The sequence below is a fragment of the Sorex araneus genome, chromosome 4 (genome assembly GCF_027595985.1).
Source record: "Sorex araneus isolate mSorAra2 chromosome 4, mSorAra2.pri, whole genome shotgun sequence".
Classification (NCBI taxonomy): domain Eukaryota; kingdom Metazoa; phylum Chordata; class Mammalia; order Eulipotyphla; family Soricidae; genus Sorex; species Sorex araneus.
Window position 1 is genome coordinate 45,307,673 of NC_073305.1, and position 10,473 is coordinate 45,318,145.

General features: G+C 62.1%; 1 protein-coding gene across 1 annotated transcript; it reads right to left on the reverse strand.

The window, feature by feature from the left end:
- NCKIPSD (NCK interacting protein with SH3 domain) lies at positions 1-9,260 on the reverse strand. Its single transcript, XM_055136271.1, has 13 exons — positions 8,978-9,260; positions 6,589-6,698; positions 6,205-6,406; positions 5,988-6,078; positions 5,322-5,809; positions 4,224-4,394; positions 4,029-4,115; positions 3,804-3,942; positions 3,639-3,719; positions 3,423-3,551; positions 3,227-3,319; positions 2,933-3,105; positions 1-875 (listed from the first exon to the last, which is right to left on the reverse strand). Exons 1-13 carry the CDS (start codon positions 9,146-9,148, stop codon positions 672-674), a joined length of 2,139 nt encoding a protein of 712 aa, XP_054992246.1. The 5' UTR covers positions 9,149-9,260; the 3' UTR covers positions 1-671.
- Between the last annotated feature and the right edge of the window lie 1,213 nt (positions 9,261-10,473).

Genomic DNA, 10,473 nt, shown 5'->3' on the forward strand with positions numbered 1-10,473 from the left:
TAGAGGTCCGTCATTTATTTCCAAAGGAGAGTCACAGCACATAGGAAAATACACATGGCTTTTCGGTCTAGGTTTTTACAGAGAAAATAGATTCTGTCGTTGGCTCTCTGAGTGTCCTCCCTCCCTCCTGTGGGGCTCCAGGAGAGCTGGCCTGGACCCAAGCCTCTGTTCCCCGGGCAGGAGCTGGGCCAAGGCCCCTGGGGTGGGAGCAAGGAACAGCAGCCCCCCCGGGGTGGGGCGCACGCGAGCAGCACTCACTGTGAAGCTAAGGCAAAGAACAGAGCTGGCGGGAGGGCCCCCCACCCCCACCCCAAGGCCAGGGCTTGCTGAGGCCCAGGCACATGCGGGGCTGGGGGGAGAACTCGGGTGTGCACGGTAGAACGCAGGGAAGGGGGCATGCTGAAGACACAGTCCACCGGGAGATGGCGGGGTTTTTGGCTCACACACTCCCCCTGCCCCAGTGTAGCTCCCAGAGCATGGTCCCCAAATCTGCACTTGGCCCCTCACATTAGCACTCCCCCCCAGGTATGTCGTGGGGAGGGGCTCTGCTTCTAGTCCCTTCCACCGCCACCTCCCCTTATACTGTCAGTGCAAAATCCTCTCGGGGGGCCAAGCCTCCGGGTCCCCTGCAACCCTGCCCAGGGCTGCAGGGAGGAGAGCACAGGAAGGTGCTAGCTGGGGGCCTCTCCCAGCACTGGAAACTCCTTGCACATCTCTCGGACAATCATGCGGTCCATCTGGCACTGGGGTGAGGTGTCTTCCTCTGCCAGGATGCGCCGCAACGTGGCCTGCAGGTCGGGGAGCCGGTGACGGTGCTGCAGGTAGGGTGTGGAGCGCACCACGGCATGCATCAGGGAGAGGTACTCCATGCGCAGCTGTGGGGAGAGCAGGCGGGCTCATGGCAGTCATGAGGAGCCTAGGGCTGGGGGCCAGTGCACGCAAGTAAGGACTGTACCCCCCTCTCCCAGAAAAAACCCGCAACAGCACCAGTCTTAGATGGCTGCCGAGGGAGGGAGGGAATGAATCATCACAGCCAGCGACAGACTATCCGACTACCCGGGGTGGGGCCCGTAGAGTCCTGGCTCAGAGGCATCCCGTGCTGGTGCTGCCACCTGCTGTGTGCCCACTGCATCCGCCCCTGCACGGCCCACTCACACTCAGCTTCCGGTAGGCCCCTGCACTAGGCTCACCGGGGCTCTCCCAGGAGCCCTTTGGACTGTCGTGCCACGTTCTTCTAAGGGTGTTTGTTTTCTGGTCTTTGGACCACAATGGACAGCGCTCAATGTTTATTCCTGGCTCTGTGCTCAGGGATCACTCCTGGTGGGCTCAGGGGACCTTATGGGGTGCTGGGGACTGAATCTGGGTCAGCCACATGCAAGATAACGCCTTACCTGCTGGACTATCTCTCCGGCTCTCTCGTTCCTTTTTTTTATTTTGCATGTAGGGTTACTGGCAGAGACTGGTGGCACAGTGCTCGGGGACCGTGCAGTACTATGGATCAAATCTGGGGGTCCCACATGCAAAGCATATTATCCAACCCTTTGAACCAGTTTTTCAGCCCCTTTCTCTCTCTTTTTTTTTTTTTTTTAGGTAACATTCAATGATGCACAGAGGTAACTAACTCTGACTCTGAACTAAAGAATCGCTCCTAGCTGTGTTGGGGACCATATGGGATGCTGGGGATCAAACTGGGGTCAGCAGGATGCAAGTGCCCTACCCACTGTACTATCACTCCGGCCATCTTTTTTTTTTTTTTTTTTTTGGTTTTTGGGTCACACCCGGCGATGCACAGGGGCTACTCCTGGCTCTTCACTCAGGAATCACCCCCGGCGGTGCTCAGGGGACCATATGGGACGCTGGGATTAGAACCCGGGTCGGCCGCGTGCAAGGCAAATGCCCTACCCATTGTGCTATTGCTCCAGCCCCCGGCCATCTTTTTCATCTTTAAATCAACCAAGAGTCCTACAGTCCAGGCTGGGGAAGGCGCTCAGTGGCAGTGTATGCTCCACATATAAGAGGGCCTGGGTTTGACAGCCAGCACCACATAAACAACAGAAAAGAATATTGCTGTCCATCCAGATGTTCTGGTCAAAAGTGCAGGGGCCGAGGGTCTGGAGAGATAGTACAAGGGTAGAGTACTTGTTTTGCATGCAGCTGACCCAGGTTCAATCCCTGACACTCCATATGGTCCCCTGTGCCTGCCACGAGTGATCCCAGAACACAATAGGGTTTGACCCCCAAACAAAAACAAAAGTGCAGAGGTTGGACCATGGGTACAGCTCAGTGGTAGAGTAGTTGCTTAGATTCCTGGCACTGCACGGTCCCCTAAACATCCCCCAGGCATGGTCCAGCCCCCACACCCCAGGGCAGGGATCCTGATTTCTGTCCCTCTGTCTGAGCAGCTGGTCCTCATCTTATTTTCTGCACAGCCCCTGCTTTGTTTCCAACATCCCTCCCCCTCCTCTTCGGCTTACACATCTCCAGCAACCTTTCCCATCTGAGAAACTGCTCCTTACCCTCAGGGACCCCAACCCACGGACCAACCCCAGGGTTTTTCCTCCTCTGATCAATTCTGGAGCCTCAGTTAGGTAGTGTCCCCTGTACACTGTCCACTGGGCCAGACCACGCCTGAGCCCAGGCCATGGGCTCTGCTGAGGCCTCTGCTGTTACTCAGGTCATGTCCCTTAGTCTCTAAGGTCAGAATGGGGTGGGGGTCCACCCACTTCCTGTCACCTCCCCTGCTCCTTCCACTTCCATGCCAGGGTTCTCCACTCCAGCTCGCCTCACACCAACGCAGCACCGCATGGTTTCCAGGCAGCGTCCTGCACTTACCTGGCTGCTGCAGCAGTCCTGTCTCTGGCTCCCAGAGAGTGGGGATCCTGGTGCCCCCCGCCCCACCCCCCAATTTGCCTACATGGCTCCCGCCTGGCACCTTGTCTCCCGGGGACAGGTCCGCGATGTGCCGCACGACGATGTCGATGAGGGCCATCATGTCGGTTTGGTAGAAGATGGAGGCGGTGGCGGGGCTGGCGAACACGTCCTGCAGGAACTTGAGGACAGAGTGAGGTGGCTGCGGCTCATGCTTGAAGATGCGCACAGGGTCATCTAGGCGGCAGGGAGAAGCGGGTTGGGACGGGGTCTTCATGGAGGTGCTGAACTACCTGAGGAAGTCACAGGACCTCCAGTGGAGGCGGGTGGGGCGCTGCCCAGGCCCCAGGGTCCTCACCCCCTCTGTTCACGAGCAGCAGCAATTTCTCAGAGAAGACCCTGACATTGGCGTGTTTGCTCAGGGCGGTCATGACGACATTCTGGTCAGGGGCTGAGGAAGTACACGGGTGTTAGGGGAGCAGGGAGCCTGCTGCACACTGCCCTCCCTTTCCCTCCCCTGCAAGCCCTCCGGTCTTCTCAGGCCTCACCCCTACCTGGCAGGTGCAAGTTGAGGGCCAGAAGCAGGTTCATGCAGAGATCCGGCAGCTGCTCCGTGGTGTCCAGGGGCAGCCCGTCCTCGACTATGCTCAGCAGGAACTGGGCGAAGGGTGTGCCCAGGTGCTCTGAGAGAGGCCACACGGGAGGCTGCAGCCCTGCCCCTCCTCCCCAGGCCCCCAGTCTCCCCGAGAGGGCCTCGGGCGGCTCCTTACCGTAGTGTGCGTAGGGCACCGCCTCCCCCATGGAGAACACCATGGCGAGGATGAGCGCCGAGTAACAGAGCTTCTGGTGGTCTGCGGGAAGCAGTCAGACCACCAAGTCAGAGCCTGTCCAGACGGTGGGCACCCCTGTGCCCCCCCGCCTCGCCCTCGCCTCACCCTGTGTGTCTGTCTGCATGTCCCGCGCCAGCTCCACAGGCAGCACGGATGACACCAGCGTGGAGATGATGGCTGCGTCGAGGCCGCACATAGCCCCGAAACACTTGAGGAGCAGCAGCCGCAGGGACGCCCGGTGCTCCTGGCAGGGCCACCGTGAGCTCGGCGCCCGGCATCCCCACCCCCGCCACCCCCCACCCCCAGCACTGCCCTCCGCCTCCCACTCACCATTTGGTAATAGGCCACCAAGGCCAGCACAGACTCGAACTCATTCCTCTTGCACATTTTCTTGCAAACTTCAGGGTCTGCATCGGTCTGCGGGAGACAGGGTGGGCATGAGCTGCGGGGCCACATGGGCTCAGGGCCCCGACACAGAGGGGAGGGAGCACCCGGGGTAGGGGATGCCATGGGCCCCCGACACACCAGAATGTGCAGCAGCTCCTCCAAGTAGCAGCGGATGACGCTCTCGTCCTCGTACAGGGCCCAGCTGCGCTGCTGCGCATCGTCCTTGTGGCGGGCCAGGTCAGTGAAGATCACCTCCAGCCGCTGCTGGTCATGGCACACCTGCCCCGAGGGCAGGGCGCTGCTCAGGTCCTGAGGGTGAGGGCAAGCCGGGGCTCAGCACACTCGGTCCAACTGCCCCCACAGGGCCCCCAAGCCCTGCACCCCAACCCCAACCGTGGGTCAGAGGTGTGCGCCCCAGGCAGGGACAGACAAGTCCTCCTACCCCTTCATCACGGACACTCCAATTACTGTCTAACCTGAACCAGAGGGGACCGGAACCCTATGCTCTCCCCGAAAGTGAGTGTCCTCACAGCAGAGCCTTCAACATCCATCCCACCCACACCCCCATCTTTACAGCCCCTCAGGCAGCTTCTGCCAGACACACTGGTGGGTCCCCTCTGACAAATGCCCCAATCCCAGACCCAGAGAGGCACCCTGCACAGGCCCAGGAACCGCACCCCCCCTGCCCAGACCCGACTCACAGCACATCCTCCCATTCTCCATGAAGTTGTGCCAGGCCTGCCACCCAGTCACCTCCCATGCACCCCGAGAATCCAGCCACCAGCAGGGCCTACCCTTCCCCACAAACAACCCAATAACCACTGCTGCCCACGCCAAACCAGAGCTGCGGGTGACAAAGGCAGAGGGAGGGAACTTGGGTCCTTCAAACTCTAGTCCCTGACGAGTGCCCCAACCCACCGTGGGTGGGGTGAGGGAGCTCGATGGCCTGCTGCCACCACAGCCAACACCGAGGCCCCCTCCTGCCTTCGCTACCCTCTCACCACACAACCCCTGGTGCCCAGCTTGCTGGCCCGGTTCCCCTGCCTGCAGGGAGCCTTGGGCCAGGAGAAGTCTGTGCTGGCAGGTCTGTACATGGCCCCCTTTTTCCTCAGACATCAGCTGCAGCAGCCAGCAAGTACCTGTCTGTGAGACAGGCCGGAGCCGCACGAGGATGGGGTGAGGATGGCGGAGCAGCCCGAGGACGGGGAGGCGCGTGGCCCTGCTGCCCACCCTCACCTTGCCCTCCACCAGCGAGAGGAGGACTTGCTCCATGACCGGGGAGCTGGCCGGCACGGAGGCCTGGATGTGCCCCACCACGACGCCAATGGCCACGCGGCAGAGCTCATGGCTGAGGCCGGTGTTTCTCCGCACGAGCTCCATCAGCTCTGCGCCGATGGTCCTGGGCACGGCCGCCTCAGCCGGCGCCTGCTCCTCTGTGGCCTCCTCGGGACTCGGCTCAGACTTGGCCTCCGGCGCATCAGGGGCCGAGGAGGCTTCTTCTGCCGCCTCTTCGGCAGGGGGCTCCGGGTCAGGTTCCTTGGACGCCGGAGCTTGGGACACGGTGGTGTGGGCGCCTCGGCGAGGCACGGGTGGGGGTGTGGGCGAGCAGCTGGAGCCCGACTCGGACGAGCTGCAGCCCGTGTAGAGGGTGTCCAGGGTCGTGCTGCTGACCGACGAGCCGCTGCAGACGGAGCTGCCCCCCGAGGGCGTGGCGTGGCGGCCTCCTGCAGGCAGGGCAGAGGCTATGCCCCTAGCAGTCAGGGGTGCCCTTCCCTCCGCGGCCAGGCCCCGCCTCCCAGCACGGGGGTCAGAACCCCCAACTGCCCCAACATGCCTGCTGCCCCGCCAGCCTGGAGCCCCTGCCTCCCAGCAAGGGCCCCTATTTCCCACTCCCCATCTTACCACTTCCTGAGACCATCAGGGCCTCACGGTCTCGGCGTTTCACAGGGGGGGGTGGTGTGGTGGGCGCTGCCCGGCGAGGCTGAGGCGGGATCTGGGGAGACAAGTTGCCTTCTGAGGTGCCAGCCTTCCCAGGGTCCGAGGTCCTGGCACAGGCCCGGCTGACCCTGAGGGACCCCCAAAGCTTTCAGTCTACCCTCCTTCCACCCCGCCCCTCTACCTGGTAGAGCCCACCATCTGCTCCAAGGTACTCGGAACTGGGCAGGCTGTGTTGCCTCTCGAACCCCGTTCGACAGACCCCGTTGGGCTGCCTAGAGGCATCCAGGTGGTGGTCACTGGTGGATGAGGGCAGAGCTGCTGGGTTGGTGGCAGCGGCCGGGCCCCTACGGGACAAAGTCTCCTTCCGGTGGTGGATCAGCTTCCTGAGGGCGGGATGGTGGGATGACGGGGAGCGGGAAAGGGGACACCTCACAGCTCCCAAGGGCTTCGGGTACTGGCCCACTCCTCTCTGTACGCCGTCAACCCCCAACCCTGCCCACCACTCAGCCCCAGGCATCACAGGAGCCCCCCCCATCCCTGGGGGCCGGACCCCAAAGACACTCACTGGAGGACCCCTCGCTGCTCCAGGCTGTACTTGCCCCCATCCCGCATGGCCGCATTGTGCACAGCCTCAATGGCCCGGTCGATGGCTTGGAGGACATCGTGGTCCAGGCCCTGGGAGACAGAGGAGGGCCGTCAGCCTGCTCAGACCTGGACGGAAGCTGGGGCCGAGGCGAGCTGCCTGGCCGCTGCCTGCAGTGCAGGGCCTAGAGGCTGAGGGCCGAACACAGCCATGAAATGGGTTTCTCAGAGGAGGCACCATGCAGCTCCCTCACAGACCGGGGGCCCTCCTCAGGATCCTATGCCAGCAGAAACCGAGGCCCTCAGCTAATGCATCTCTGAAAATCAGGGGTGCTGAGCAGAAACATCACGGGAAGCTTGCGTCCAGGGCCGGGTGGACACAGCCGGTCTTGGCGGGGTTCAGCGTCCAGATGGAGATGACAAGCAGGGAGCCTGACATGTCTGGAAAGCTTAGCCGTCCCTGCGCATCCGCTGACCCAAGGGCGGACTGAGGAACGGTTCTGTCCTCTCGCAGCTTCTGCAGACCCAGGAATCTGAGGCTGAGCTGGGCCGGGCTGGACAGATCTTCTCTCCTCTCCCTGCTACCCTCAGCCTCCCCAGGCTCTGTCTGAGGAGTCCTCCAGGCCCAGAAGATTCCTGGGAAGCAGCAGTTGGGTCTGTGTCTGTGGCAAAGGATGGCGCAGAGAGGGCGGCCTGGCCCCTGCCCCAGATTCTACGGCGCCATTCCCCAAGGCTCTGGGGTCCAATCTCAGCCTGAGTAGCACGGGTGGGGCGTAGGGGGTGGCAGCTGTGGGACCAGCCACCCCCATCCCGCCCCATCGCTGGCACACATGGCCCATCAGGCTACGCAGAAGCCTCAGAACTGAGGTGACGTCACTCCAAAACAGGTTTGCAAAGCTTCCCTGACAGGGATGGACAGATGGACGCCCACGTCAGTGAAAACCTCTAGGTAGCACGGGGAGCGCCCGAGACGGGAGCCAGACAGGGTGAGAGGAGAAAGATTCAGAGTGAGAAGGACGCGGGGGAGGGGAGGGGGGACCACGCAGACAGAAATGGGAGAACCGGAGCAGGGATGCGCGTCAGAGGAAGGCACACACGTGGAGGAGGATGAGACGCAGAGGAGGACTGCCAGCGATCGGCCGAGAGGGCAACAACACCCAGCCCAGACTCCAGAGCCACTGGTCCTGGCAAAAGGAGGGGCTCCTGCGCAGGGGGCCTTGAGGGAGAGGCAGGACTTGCCTCACAGGCTGCCAACAAGACCCCCAGGAGCCAGATTTGACACGCTCACTCCCACCGCACCAGCCCTGGTGGGGGCCATGGACCACTTCTGCTGAGGCCAGACAACACCTCCAAATTTATCCTGTTATTTCTGTCCTGAGCTTGGTAGGGGCAAGATGTTTCCTAAAGGCTGGGGCCAAGAATGGGGCGGGGGTGTGTGGCACAGGACAGGAGGCTCCAGACCCTCCCTCCCCAGGGTCAGAAGGGACCAGCTGGAGCCTGGCACCCCCGCCCCCACAGTAGGGCTATTCTTGGGGAGCAGGCACTGGTACTGCAGCTCCTCTATTAGGGAAGGGCCAGAGAGAGAGGGGCCGGAGGCCTCAAGTTTCTACAACGGGAGCAGCCCCTGACTCTGGAGATGGGGGCACAGTGTCCCTCACTTTAGAGAAAGGAAGTCCGCAAAGCGGGGGCCAGAGGCTTGGGAGAGGAGGTGGGGAGGGCAGTGCCAGGGAGTGCCAGCAGAGGCGGGCAGCCTTGGGTCTAAAAGGGGGAGCCAGGAATGCAGCAGTACCATCCTAGCTGGCCTGTGTGAGGCCCAGGGTTTAATCCCCAATGCGGCCCCAAAGCGGGGGTGGGGGTGGGGGGGTGTCGCTTGGTAAGAGCTGAGGGGGTGGCTGAGGTACAGATCAGGAAAGTGGGTGGTTATGGCCCCAGGGTCCGCAGGGGGAGGGGAGGGCGTGGAGGACGGTTTGAAACAGGTGGTGTCCATGGCGGCTGGGGCTCAGGGGGCCTAGGGTCTGTTAGCGACGGGGACTTGGGCGTCTGAGAACTGGTCAGAATGCGGGTCACTACTCTCAGGGCTGACTTTCGGAATCCATTCAGATGAGGCTTTAAATCTGGGATCCCAAGAAGTCTCAATCTCAGAGTTCATCTTCTGCTAAGTCTGGAAGCCTCTGGCTGTCAAGGGCTGGCATTTCTGCGAGGGTGCTGGCTCCGGGGAAGCCCGTGCGTGCGCCGGAGGGTTTGGGGCGGTGCGTCGGGGGTAAGGGGTCCTGTTCTCACGCTCCCCATCTGATGAAGGCCCCGACAGGCCTGGCTCGGGGTGGTCCGGCGGCCCGGGAGCGGGGTGCGGGAGCGGGGAGGGACACACTCACCTGCAGGCGGTGCAGGTAGGCGGGCGGCACGTAGCCGGTCTCCCCGCTGCGCGCCCGCGCCGCCAGCCACCAGTGCGTGCTGCTGCGCTCCAGCACCAGGAAGGTCTCGCCCGCGGCGAACGCCAGCGCGTTGGGCTCCGCCGAGCGGAAGGCGTACAGCGCGCGGTACATGGGGCCGGGCCGGGCCGCGCAGAGCCGGGGAGGCGGCGGGGGCTGCGGAACCAGGACGCCAGGCCCGGGAGCGCCGCGCCGCGCTCGTCCCGCCCCGCCCTGTGACACACGGCGCGTGCGCGCGCACACTCGCCCGCCGCAGCCCCGCCCCGGGCGCGCCGCCCACGCGCGGTGTTGCGGCGCCCCCTGGCGGCCGCAAGGGGCGCGGCACTGGTGGGAGGTCGCCGCTGCTGGCCCCGGGGACCTCTCCAGTTCCATCCAGCTCTATCCCTGATCTTCTCGGCTCCTCCCGCCCGCCCCTCCACTTTCCCGTTGCGACCCCGGGTCTGCACGCGCAGCCCAACTGCTCAGCCCTTGTCCTTCACTCCTGCTACCCTGTTGGATCTCCTTGATTGACATTTAATGTCACCTGCGGTGTGAGGCGCGGGGTGGGGGGCAAGGGGGAGGGGTCCCCTTCGTGTCTCCTCTAGGACATAGGACGCGTCTTCACCAAATCCCGGCTTCAGTGGTGGAGCAAGTGAGAGACAAACAGGAGAGCTGGGCGTGGGTCCAATGGACAGTTGACCTGATTTGGACACAGTGAATGTAGGCATAGGAATCCTTTAAGAGGTGCTGAGGAATTCAGGAGCAGGACGGAGCTGCTGAAATGAGGAATCCAGACCCTGCCTTATTGGCCCATATCTGTGCCTTTTTCCCCTTGCACCTGCAGTTCAAACCTTTGGTCACACGTCTTGCTCCCCCCAAACCAGACTAGTAGCTCTTTATAGGCTGCCCTGCCTAGAACTGCATGAAGGATGAAGATGGCACGGGTGCAGTCAGGTCCAGGGCTGTTAGTAGCAGTAAGAGGTGTGGTGGCAGAGATCCATCCTACAGAATATCTCCATAAGCCTTCCCCTCCTGCGACAATTTGCCACTGAGTTCAGGACTGAGTCAATCTCATCTCACTGACCTGAATCAGTGGTTACCTGGGGCTCGAGTATTGGATCCAGGATATCTAACTAGTTGCTGCCAGTGGCACAGGAGCTGGACTCAAGGTTTGGCATATTTGCTGCCCAACTATGGCTTAAGCTGCAAGGAAGAGCCATATCAGGTGTAGTTCTTTGTACCCTTTGAGCAGTCTAAGTAGGGAATACCACTTGCTGGGGGGGGGGGGGAGCGGAGGTCACTGGACATCACAGGGGCAATAGTAGCTTTGGGTGCAATTGGGGTGTCACTTTCTGTTTGCTCACTTACAGGTAAATTTCCAGAGGCCAGAGCAATAGTACAGTAGGTAGAGTCCTTGCATGTGGGCAGCCCAAGTTCAACCCCTATTACCTCATATGGTC

What these genes read in the sequence shown, in the direction of transcription:
- NCKIPSD (XM_055136271.1), bottom strand. Translation starts at nt 9,148, where the DNA reads ATGTACCGCGCGCTGTACGCCTTCCGCTCGGCGGAGCCCAACGCGCTG. An exon ending in GAGCAGCGAGGGGTCCTCCA is followed by an intron (nt 6,407 to 6,588) that starts GTGAGTGTCTTT and finishes TCCCGCCCTCAG; the next exon opens with GAAGCTGATCCACCACCGGA. An exon ending in CCTCAACTTGCACCTGCCAG is followed by an intron (nt 3,320 to 3,422) that starts GTAGGGGTGAGG and finishes GTACTTCCTCAG; the next exon opens with CCCCTGACCAGAATGTCGTC.